This window comes from Sphaerodactylus townsendi, linkage group LG15 (assembly GCF_021028975.2).
Source record: "Sphaerodactylus townsendi isolate TG3544 linkage group LG15, MPM_Stown_v2.3, whole genome shotgun sequence".
NCBI lineage: Eukaryota > Metazoa > Chordata > Lepidosauria > Squamata > Sphaerodactylidae > Sphaerodactylus > Sphaerodactylus townsendi.
Genome location: NC_059439.1, coordinates 32,075,219 through 32,087,250, shown reverse-complemented (window position 1 = coordinate 32,087,250; position 12,032 = coordinate 32,075,219). Strand labels below are relative to the sequence as shown.

Sequence of the window (12,032 nt, the reverse complement as noted above, 5' to 3'; positions counted from 1 at the left end):
TTACTTTTACAACAACCCTGTGAAATAGGCTAAGCCAAGAGAGCGTATGTGGCTCAAGAGGTCACCCAATGAACTTATAAAGCAGAACAGGGACCAGTCCAGCATGCTAAAGGAAATAGGACTGTAATGAAAATTACCAGTGAATGTTTGGGAATATAGTTAACCCACTACACTCTTCTAAACACCCCTGCACAACATTTAGCGACGTGGCTGGAAAACGTAGGGGTTTTCATTAGGACAGCAGCTTTGCAAGGCGTGATCTATCAGGGCGCCCCGGAAAATCTTTCCACTCATGAAGTAAGGAACTTAGTTCGCAGCTTATTATAAAAGCTACAACGAAAAAAAGGTATTCCCCCTGCTATGAACTTCTCCAGGAACACGTGGGCAGATCAGTGCCCTATCCATAGGCAATAAACTACAACTCCCAGCATGCCCTGCTACCTTTCCTCCCTCCCGCTGTTCCCTGAGTGGCCAATGTCCCTGAGTGGCAGCCCCAGCGTGCAATGAGGAGCGGCCTAGTGTCCTGTGCCAGGCTGGAAGAGGTGGAGGAGTGGAAACGGGTCGGAGGCGGTCTTCGGGTCTCGCTTCCCTGCAAGGAGGATGGCAGTGCCCGGCTGGGAGCGCCGTGGCCGGCTGCTGCTTTGCGCCCTGGGGCTGGCGCTGTCTGTTTACGCCTTCCACGTGGAGACCTCCAAGGAGCGGGACGCCACCTACCGGGCCATGTGCGACATCAGCGCCACCATCAGCTGCTCCCGGGTCTTCACTTCCAGGTGAGTGGGTGGGTGGGGTCCCGTGGGCGTCCCAGCCCCTTGCCAGCCTTGCCCTCCCCTCAATATGCAGAGAGTCTCCTCTGTTTGCGCTCTGATACGGCCAGGGAGACCTCCTCTGCCCTGATCCTTTGCTTGGTTACTCGGAAGTGTCCCTGTTCGTTGATATTTGCTGCCCACGTGCACTGGCTGGCGTGAGCCCTCCATAAGAAGAGAAGAAGAGTTTGGATTTATATTCCCCCCCCCCTTTATCTCCTGTAGGAGACTCCAAGGGGCTTAAAAACTCATTGCCCTTCCCCTTTCACAACAAACACCCTGTGAGGTAGGTGGGGCTGAGGGAGCTCAGAAGAACTGTGACTAGCCCAAGGTCACCCAGCTGGCATGTGTTGGGAGTGCACAGGCTAATCCGAATTCCCCAGATAAGCCTCCACAGCTCAAGCGGCAGAGCGGGGAATCAAACCCGGTTCCTCCAGATTAGATAAGTCTCCAGTGGCCCTGACTTCCCCCTTTGTGCAGCATAGACTTCAACAAACCTGGCCTTAAAGCATTCCAAGGCTCCTTTTTATATGAATACAAAACGTTCTTATGCTTGCGATCATTTTTTAACCCTCTCCGTCTCCTTCGTCGCAGGTGGGGGCGTGGCTTTGGCTTGGTGGCTGACCTCTTGGGGTCCCATAGCCTGTTGAACCAACCTAACAGCATTTTTGGGATTGCCTTCTACACTCTGCAAGTCCTTCTGGGTGAGAAATCCATATACGTGTGAGAGGAAACGCACTTTCACACGCATCCTATTCATTGTGATGGCCAACCTAATACTGGCTCTTCAGCCTCCTCAGGGGGTGAAAAGTGCTACCTGCTTATTGTTACCATTCTTACGACTCTAGGTGGCCTGTTCTGATCTCCTGGGTTTATCAGGTAGTGGTGGGAACTCAGAAGGTTCAAATGTGCAGGCTTTCCTTCTATGGCAGTGGTGGCGAACCTATGGCACGGGTGCCAGAGGTGGCACTCAGAGCCCTCTCTGTGGGCACACGCAAACAGAGTCGCCCCCACTCCCTCACACACATCTAGGCTGGCCTGGGCCACTGGGCTCAATTATTAGCATTAGACCTAAGACCAAATCCAAAACCTTTATTAGGCATAAAACCAGTGCCAAGAATTTCAAATACAATAACAAGATCATTATTGCTCAACTTGCAGTACACAGAGTAAAAATATAGCAACAGCTTCAGAGATTTCAACATTAGAGTTATTTAGAAGCTTAGCCATTTTTATTTTATCAGAAAGGAGCATAAATCCTGTTGGTAACACAGTTCTCAAATCGGTTCTGAAGTTGTTGTATTTTGAACAATGAAGCAGAATATGAGAAAGTGTATCAGTTGTATCAGGACAAAATCGACAGCAACGCTCATTTTGTGGAATACCAGAGAAGCGACCTTGAAGATGTACTGACGGAAAAGAGTTACACCTTGCTGTAGTCATGACCCATCTGCAATTGTAATTAATAAGTTGTTGCAGGTATATAGCAGGGCTAGATTTCTGAGGGATAATCCCAAAGAATATTGGAGAGCTTTGCTCAGGAGAAATTGGTACTCTTGATCAAATAATCTAGTCTTTAAGCGATGGTAAATCTCCGGAGCGGTGAGCATTTGTAGGGCCTCCCAAGAGAAGCCCAAGGAAAAGATCTTTTTTTCAATATGTAGCCACCATTTCGAAAGCTGAAGCTCTCTCATTTCTAACTGGGACAAACTGTTAGGGTCAGTGCAGAAACAAAGACGCAGCCAAAACTTAAAAGTTACAACCCATGCCCTTGTTTCTAATAAATGTTGCCCTGATTCCAAACAAAGAACACCATAGGGGACACAATGCGGGGTGCCAAAGATCTTATATAGGAAATTGGATTGGATGCGTTCCAATTTCTGGTGCCATGCTTGGATCCAGATGGGGATACCATACAAAAGGTGCTGGGCCACCTTAGCGTTAAACACCTTCAACGCTGCTGGTATGAATCTACCACCATTGATATTAAAGAATTTCAGTACTGCAGCGGATAAATTTTTGCAGGCTTTAAGGGTGTTATCTCTGTGTGTGGTCCAGGTTGACTTATGATGGAATATTATCCCAAGATATTTGAACAATTTAACTTGCTCGATGTCAGCACCTTGGATAGACCATCTTGAAGGTCTAAAAACATTGGAAAAAACCACAATTTTAGACTTAATTGGGTTAATGACCAACCTGTTGTTTGAACAGTATTCACCACACTTAGTCAGCATGTTTCTGAGACCAGATCTTGTTCTTGATAATAAAACTGCATCATCGGCATAAAGGAGAATAGACAGAGGCACACCGTTCAGATAGGGGCAATGAAAGTTGAAACTATTCAATGTGGGGGCAAGATCATGCAAAAAAAGATTAAATAGCATGGGTGCTAATACACACCCTTGTTTTACCCCCTGAGAGACTGGTATTTTGGGTGTTAAAGATCCTGATGGTGTACACCTTATCTGGCAGGTGGGATTCCTGTAAAGAGATCTAATTAATAGGAGAAGCCTAGGTTCAATAGCGAGCTTCTGCAGTTTAAGCCATAGCAGCGATCTGTCAATAGAGTCAAAAGCCCCCTTAAAGTCGATAAAGGCTGCAAAAAGATTGGATTTTCCTCTATAGAGGTATTTGGACACAAGTGCTTCCAACGTCATACAGTGGTCCAGGGTGGTCTTTCCTTTCGTAAAGCCAATCTGCTCTATTCCGATTGGTCTGTTAGTTGAAATCCAATTCAAAAGATGGTTAAGTAAATATTTGGCATACAATTTACCTGAAACAGACAGCAGGCTGATCGGTCTGTAGTTTGAGGGGAGATTACGGTCACCCTTTTTAAACAGTGGAATGATGGTTGCGTCAGTCCACATTATGGTCACTGAGCCAGAGTCATTCATCGTAGTGAATAAGGCGGCTAACAGAGGGGACCACCAATCGGGAAAAGATTTGTAAATTTCTGCCGGGACCCCATCTGGACCCGGAGCTTTATTAGTTTTAAGATTACCAATTAGTGTTGTAATTTCCTCCTCTGTTACAGGAGGCCACCTAGGAATATCATTAGACAAAGGGGGCTCAATCCTAAGAGTATCAGAGTTCCCATTATTGAAAAGATTACAAAAATAGCTATGCCATATTGGGGGGTCAGTAGTAGAGATGATAGTAGTAGAGCAGTGATGGCAAACCTTTTTGAGACCAAGTGCCCAAATTGCAACCCAAAACCCACTTATTTATTGCAAAGTGCCAACATGGCAATTTAACCTGAATACTGAGGTTTTAGTTTAGAAAAAACGGTTGGCTCCGAGGCGTGTGTTACTCAGGAGTAAGCTTGGTGGTAGTCGGTGGCTTTGCTTTGAAGCAACCGTGCATCTCTTCCAACGGGTGAATCACGACCCTAGGAGGGTTTACTCAGAAGCAAGCCCCATTGCCAGCAACCGAGCTTACTCCCAGGCAAAGGATTGCGCTTTTGTTCTTTGCATGAAAATCAGTGGGGCTTAACAGCGCTTAACAGGGTTACCTACACTGCTTCCCCAAAACTTGGACTTAGGTTTAATGCTAATAATGGAGCCCAGCGGCCCAGGCCAGCCTAGATGTGGGGCGGGGGGGGCACTCTGTTTGCGCGTGCCCACAGAGAGGGCTCTGAGTGCCACCTCTGGCACCCGTGCCATAGGTTCGCCACCACTGATATAGCCCTTCGCGAAGAACACACGATAGATGCCTCTTCGGCAGAAAATACTCATCAGGAAGATTATTTAAACCTTGCTGTTTATTCCTGCAGAATATTATTCGTATTTGCTTTTTTATAAGCCTACCCTCTTCAGAAAAATATGTGACAGTAGGAGTTCCTCGCAAAGGCTTCTCGGCCTTTTGGCTAAGATCAAGTGTAGACCTAAGACCTAGTTTTGGGGGAGCAGTGTAGGTAACCCTGTTAAGCGCTGTTAAACCCCACTGATTTTCATGCGAAGAACTAAAGCATGATCCTTTGCCTGGGAGTAAGCTCGGTTGCTGGCTATGGAGCTTGCTTCTGAGTAAACCCTCCTAGGGTCGTGATTCAACCCGTTGAAAGAGTTGCACGGTTGCTTCAAAGCAAAGCCACCGACTACCACCAAGCTTACTCCCGAGGAACGCATGCCTCGGAGCCAACAGTTTTTTCTAAACTAAAACCTCAGTATTCAGGTTAAATTGCCGGGTTGGCACTTTGCGATAAATAAGTGGGTTTTGGGTTGCAGTTTGGGCACTCAGTCTCGAAAAGGTTCGCCATCGTTGTTCTATGGGGAGTGGGGATCATTAGTGGGATGATGGAGAAGAAAAAGGTAGGGGTGGATTCTTGTTCTGTCTCATAAGCATTCGATAATGTCCTCTTATTTCAGTACAAGTTATCATTCCAAGTCCATAAGAACAAAAATCTTTTCACGTCCGTTTGGGTCAGTAAATCAATAATGGATTAATTCATATAGTCCCAAAAGGTAAGCATCCAGTTTCTAGTTTATTACAATCCAGCAGTCCATCAAATCATAAAGAAGGAAACGCTTTGCGCATAATCTGCATTTTTCGGTGTCACCATTATTGATTTACTTACCAAAATGGATGTGAAAAGATTTTTGTTCTTATGGACTTGGAATGATAACTTGCGTTGAAATAAGAGGACATTATCGAATGCTTGTGAGTTTGTGTGTAATACTTTATTTAAGATGATATAACAGCCGGAGTGCAACGGATGCTTTTTGTTATTGGTGTAATTAACGCTGCACTCAATTTCCTTGTATATGTTTAATTCTTAGCTCCCATTCATTCTGTCACAGTTGTGGACACCTGATAACTCAGCTTTCTTTTCCTTCACAGGCTTTTCCAACAGCGGCTTGGCAGCCGTTGCTCTTCTAGGTTCCTCCCTTATCTCCATCGCTGGCTCACTCTACCTGGCCTACATCCTCATCTTTGTGCTCCACGACTTCTGCGTGGTCTGTGTCAGCACGTACCTCCTCAACTTTGGCCTTCTCTTCCTCAACTACAAGCGATTTGGCCACCTCAATCAGAACCCGGAGGTCCACATGCCCAAAGCCAAGCGTCAGTGAGGAGATGGAACCTCGGCCAGGTGGCAATCCTGTCGAGAGTCTAGCTTCACATGGACCTTGCTTCTGCTATTTTTTTTAATAACCACTGCCTATTTTGTATAATGCTAGCGTGGCGCTCCAGCCTGACAGTCCCACATTCATCCCTTGGATCAGTGACTCAATTTTTGTCTTTCTGGTGTCAATCCTGTTAGGTCTCCGCAGTTTGTTTTCCATTGTGGAGTTCAAATGAATGCCACGTCAGTTGGGCTATCCTGCAGAGATGTCAATCAATCTTTTCCCTTTTTTAAAATAAAAGGATTAATAATTTTCTTAGCCATTTCTTTCTTCCTTCCTTCAGGTCAGTTTTATACAAAGCGGTTTGTACAAATCGTGTTAAGCTGCTGAATTGTTCTGAACCGGGGTGATAGATACGCTTAACTGGGGTGATAGAGACATAATAGAAGCCATAACCTGGTTGTTAGAGGATCACACAGGATAGGTTAAAGTAGAAATAATAAAAGACATCTTAAAATTGTATGTTCCTGGAGGCTTTGTACTCTGAAGTTATCATACTCATTGAGGGTGTTGTGTAAATAAATGAAATCCAGCAATTGGATCCTCCTCGAGCCTTCTTCGTGGTTTATTTTTTTTCCGTCACCAATAATAGCTTCCAAATAAATTTCTGAAGACGATGGTTGGCAGGGTGAAGCTGCTTGTTTGAGGCAATGTATTTTTCAGGTACAAAGGGTAGCGATGATCAATTGTTAAATTAGTATTAGAGCTCCTAAAACTTCCTGGTGCTTTACAAAAATTAAATATAAGCTCCGAGGCATTCAGTCAGAATCACTGGTTGTTGAACTTTATGAAGTCAAGCCTGCTTCTAAATTTACTGTACCCATTTGCAAAAAAGTTCGAATTACACAGGGTGAGGTTTCCACAACTTCAAAGAGAAATACCTGCCAAGTCTTTGTTTCGAGCATGTTCAGTGTTATTACCCACCTCCCTATTTGCAGCGGGGCTTGTTGCTTGCATCCAGACTGGGGGGGTGGGGTGGATGTTTTGCTGCCAGTCTGTAGTCCAACCGGTGAAGTTCCAACGCGCACAGGGAAAGTATCAACTGATTTTTTCCATACAATGACACTATGCTGTGCATTCACTCAATATTTGAACAAGCAAGTATTCTCACAATACTAGAACCAGGGGGCATTCGTTGAAAATGCTGGGGGGAAGAATTAGGACTAATAAAAGGAAACACTTCTTCACGCAACGTGTGATTGGTGTTTGGAATATGCTGCCACAGGAGGTGGTGATGGCCGCTAACCTGGATAGCTTTAAAAGGGGCTTCGATAGATTTATGGAGGAGAAGTTGATCTATGGCTACCAATCTTGATCCTCTTTGATCTGAGATTGCAAATGCCTTAACAGACCAGGTGCTCAGGAGCAGCAGCAGCAGAAGGCCATTGCTTTCACATCCTGCCTGTGAGCTCCCAAAGGCACCTGGTGGGCCACTGCGAGTAGCAGAGAGCTGGACTAGATGGACTCTGGTCTGATCCAGCTGGCTTGTTCTTATGTTCTTAAGCAGGCCGTACACTGTGGTACACCTCTGAAGATGCCAGCCACAGATGCAGGCGAAACGTTAGGAACAAGATCCACCAGACCACGGCCACCCAGCCCGGAAAACCCACTAGAACAGTGATGGCGAACCTTTTGGAGACCCGAGTGCCCAAATTGCAACCCCAAACCCACTTATTTATCACAAAGTGCCAACACGGCAATTTAACCTGAATACTGAGGTTTTAGTTTAGAAAAAATGGTTGGCTCCGAGGTGTGCGTTACTCGGGAGTAAACTTGGTGGTCGTCGGTGGCTTTGCTTTGAAGCAACCATGCAACTCTTCCAACGGGTGAATCACGACCCTCGGAGGGTTTAATCAGAAGCAAGCCCCATTGTCAGCAACCGAGCCTACTCCCAGGTAAAGGATCGCACTTTAGTTCAACGCATGAAAATCAGTGGGGTTAACAGCGCTTAAAAGGGTTACCTACACTGCTTCCTGAAAACTAGGTCTTAGGTTTAATGCTAATAATCGAGCCCAGTGGCCCAGGCCAGCCTAGATGTGTGGGGGGCCAACAGAGAGGGCTCTGCGTGCCACCTCTGGCACCCGTGCCATAGGTTCGCCACCACTGCACTAGAACAAGCAGGCTATAGTTTATGCCAGAGTAAAATTTTGCTAGCCTTCCAAGTGTCATAAGATTCACGTTTATTTTTATTGCATGGGACACATCTGACAACTCATTTCCATCATCCCCATCCCCAAAGTAAAGCATTTAGCAATTCAATCCTTTCCTTCCCCGAAGACTACCTTGCTCACATCTCCTGCTTCAACGCGACCTCTCCTTTGCGCGATGCTTTCTGGGTTTGGAAGTTCTGGAAGTGCCTTCAAGGCCGTACAAGTACTTCCGTGGGACTACATTTCCCATGTGCCTTTGCTGCACGCCGCGAGCGCAGATTGGCAGCCTGTCCCCCCTTTTTTTTCTTTCCCCCCCCCCCATAGGAGGGCGAGGTGGTTTAATCCAAGCGTGGACGCGGTTGTGCTGGTTGGCATCGGCGGTAAGCGGCCCTAATGGGACGTACCATTATGCTTGCTGGAAGAGGGGGCGACGTTTCTTCAGGGCCATATGTTAAGCCCGGGGGTGAGATCCAGGGTTCCCCTAAATTCACGGGGAGGGGGCAGCTGAAGGTTGCAAAAGAGGACTCGCTTCCTAACACGGGGGAGGATATGGTGGGTTGAGATGGGAGTCAGAGCAGGGGATGCTGGGACTCCTGGTGTCTCTTGAATTGGTGTTGGGAATTGGGGTTCTTTGGGTTCTCTCCATGCAATAGGAAAGAGACAAAAGCATTGGGTTGCAATAGGATGGGGACGGGAATAGGGTAAGGGGTAAAATCAGAGCACCCCCAGTGAGGTCCCTTGGGGTAAAGTGTGAAGCCTGGTTGTTATGGCGTGCTGGCATCTTTATGCAGATCCATTTGGGCCAGGAAGGATGTTTGCATTCTGGCCCTCTGTTTCTCCCTCATCTTCCCTACTGTCCAGTTTCAAATGGCAAGTTTTTTTTGGTGCAAAACCTCCCTGGGTGGGTGTTTTTGTTGTTGTTGCTCTGCGATGAACTGCGATGAGGTGGGATTTATTTATTTTTTAAAAGTAATGTTCCCAAGAACAGAGAATAGGGATATGACTTGCCGCAGGAGCCCAGTAGATAAACCCAAGGGCGCTACCAGGCTCTAGAAGGGCAGGAGAGCAGGTGGCATGGAAAAGTCCAGCTCTTTTTGGCCACAGGAGCCTGGTACTTATTGCACTGAGAGAGGCTGAGTCTGTTATCCGAGACAGCCTGTGTTCCTTTTCCCATAGCCTGCTATAATCTAGGGAATGTAAACAGTTGAGACTTGGCAAGGAAGAGACGGTTGTGTTGAAGCTCTTGGCCCCAGGTGACATTTCTATAAATGCATATTTGAAAAGGGTGTTTGAGCGAGTCATGGTGGAGGGGAAAAAAAGATTTAATCCCCCTCTTCTGCCCAAAGGACCTTTCCTTTTGGGGCCCATGTAACTTTGAAATGCTAAATGCCTGGGGGGAAGAATTAGGACTAATAAAAGGAAACACTTCTTCACGCAGTGTGTGATTGGTGTTTGGAATATGCTGCCACAGGAGGTGGTGATGGCCCCTAACCTGGATAGCTTTACAAAGGGCTTGGACAGATTTATGGAGGAGAAGTCGATCTATGGGTACCAATCTTGATCCTCCTTGATCTGAGATTGCAAATGCCTTAACAGTCCAGGTGCTCGGGAGCAACAGCCACAGAAGGCCATTGCTTTCACATCCTGCCTGTGAGCTCCCAAAGGCACCTGGTGGGCCACTGCGAGTAGCAGAGAGCTGGACTAGATGGACACTGGTCTGATCCAGCAGGCTAGTTCTTATGTTCTTATGTTCTTACATTGATGGTGCTGTCTAAAACTACTATTTAGAAAGTCCAGGTCTTTATTTTATTTATTTCATTCTGTTTGTATGCTGCCCTTCCCCTTGCGGGCTCAGGCCAGCTTCCAAGATGTAATAAATACAGTAAAATTCAACACAAGATCATCTGCCGAGCCTGGTAAACACATTGCGCAAGAGGGGGCTGATGTTATTGCTTAAGATTTGCTGAATTTGTATGTTGCTTGTACAAATGGTGTTGCAGTGACCACCTTGCAGGTCCTTATCTGCTTCTTTTCGCAATGGAAGGATTATGGTAAGATCCATAGTTCAGTACAGCTGGCAGTTCGCTAAAATGTGCAGTTATGAGGAAGTGCAGGCTGTGTTTATACAAGGATTGCCCAGTGCCTTGTGTGCACCCTGGTGCGTTTTCCTGCCTCCACCCCTGGAATCCTTTGCCACGTTCTGAGGTTCCTTGGCTGATGAATCAGCGTGGGTTTCCTGTAGATGGAAAGTCTTTGAAAACCACCAGTTTGTAGGCTCTGGGACTCAAACCTCCCCTGTTTCGTAGACATAACATCTTGGTTTCAAGTTCCTATCTGTTGGAAAACAAGGATAACGAGTGACAGTTTTCAAAGGCTCGTCATGAAAAGGGAAAGATGACTTGAAAGCACTCTTCATATTGTAAGTGCTCACTTGTTAAATAACAACCAGTTTGTAAACCATCTGCTTCCTAATCTGTGAGTAAAGGTTGTCTGTTCCCTTTAATATTAAATAGCTTTTAGCGTTGTACAGTTGCCCAATCCAAATTTTGAAAAATTGGGATCAGCTCAAATGAGAGCTGTTTTTCATAGGCCCTTATGGTCTTCGGAGGGGGAAATATCTACTCTGGTTCAGATCTGAGATCCACCAATGGTAATCAGTTGGGGATTTCACAAGGGGATTTCAGAAACAAGGCAAAGTGGTGGCCCCTCATCTTTAGACTGGTAATTTGACAGACACTAAAAATATTAATAGTAATAAAAATATAAAGGATCTTCTTAAATATACCAAGTAAATAGCATTTACATAGTGTTTCCCCACACTTGTATTCAAAATGCTTCGTATACGCTATCTCAGTAACCCTAACAATGACTCTATAAAATAGGTTTCTATTATTAATTTGGCACTGTAAATTCCGGAAAGCAGAATAAGTGCTGAGGGAGAAAATAACAGCTCCACACATTATTCATTGTTAAACTAAGATCTGAACCGATGACTTCCATGGCTAATAGCTTATGTTCTAGTCTTGTCCTGTTCTGTATCCTTACAACCTTCATTGCAAGCACCTAGTGGCTGACGCTAAGCAGTGGTTTATCTTATCGAGAAATTTTGTTCTCGAGTGTGTGTTCCTATTTCTTTGTCTATAGTGGTTGTTTTACATGATGCAGAAAGCTAGAAAAATGACAGATAGGAAAGTGAGATTGTGACGGAAAGGAGGAATTGCCCTAAGCCGAGGCCCTCTTTCCAGTAATGTACCGAGAAACAGGGTCTTTGATACAGGTACTTTCAAACAGCTGAGTTTTTAAAAGTTTATTTAAAAAGAAAGAAAAGAAAATACAAAGAGGTTTCTCTCAGCTCTAAACAGTTCCAGGTATATGTCAGTCAGTCAGTCAGTCAGTCAGTTTTATTACGACCATTAGGCCAGCAAAAAAGAATAGAGAAGAACAAGAAAAAGGAAGAACAATAAACAAAAGAAAAATAGAATTTGTACAGAAATCCACGATACAGAATCCACACAAAGAATATCATCAGCTTGTAGCATTACCACGGTCACCCTCATGTGGTCCGGCTCTTGGTCCCAACATGACTCTTCTCCAGGTATATGAAAACAATACAGTTGAAGGCACAAGTTCAATCTTAGAATGAACGAATCTTAGAATTCATCTCTTTTAAGTATGAATTCTCTTGTCAGGGTTTTTTTAATAGCATCTTCACCATTAGTCCAGGAAGAGGGGGCGGGAATAACTAAGACCTATCTGTCAGGTCCTAGGATGAAGCCTTATGACAAGTCAATTTCCATTTATGTAAACACAAACACATTTTACAACTTTAATGAGGGGCAAGAGGTCGTATTGTTTATAACATAGGTGTCAAACTCGCGGCCCTCCAGATGTTATGGACTACAGTTCCCATCATCCCCTGCCAGCATGCTGGCAGGGGATGATGGGAACTGTGGTCC

At 45.4% G+C, this 12,032-nt stretch overlaps 2 protein-coding genes across 2 annotated transcripts in view; both read left to right on the top strand.

Annotated features, from left to right (window-relative positions):
• Window positions 1-526: 526 nt before the first annotated feature.
• VKORC1 (vitamin K epoxide reductase complex subunit 1) lies at window positions 527-6,474 on the top strand. Its single transcript, XM_048517041.1, has 3 exons — window positions 527-770; window positions 1,398-1,507; window positions 5,643-6,474. The coding sequence occupies exons 1-3, from the start codon at window positions 601-603 to the stop codon at window positions 5,870-5,872; spliced, it is 510 nt and encodes a 169-aa protein (XP_048372998.1). The 5' UTR covers window positions 527-600; the 3' UTR covers window positions 5,873-6,474.
• A 1,849-nt stretch (window positions 6,475-8,323) lies between these two features.
• Window positions 8,324-12,032, top strand: part of BCKDK (branched chain keto acid dehydrogenase kinase) — a 105,369-nt gene continuing 101,660 nt past the window's right edge. The window contains exon 1 of the mRNA XM_048517028.1: window positions 8,324-8,456. The gene's annotated coding sequence lies outside the window, so the exon portion shown is untranslated. The remainder of the gene's footprint in view (window positions 8,457-12,032) is intronic.

What these genes read in the sequence shown, in the direction of transcription:
- VKORC1 (XM_048517041.1), top strand. Translation starts at nt 601, where the DNA reads ATGGCAGTGCCCGGCTGGGAGCGCCGTGGCCGGCTGCTGCTTTGCGCC. An exon ending in TCCCGGGTCTTCACTTCCAG is followed by an intron (nt 771 to 1,397) that starts GTGAGTGGGTGG and finishes CCTTCGTCGCAG; the next exon opens with GTGGGGGCGTGGCTTTGGCT. An exon ending in CACTCTGCAAGTCCTTCTGG is followed by an intron (nt 1,508 to 5,642) that starts GTGAGAAATCCA and finishes TTTCCTTCACAG; the next exon opens with GCTTTTCCAACAGCGGCTTG.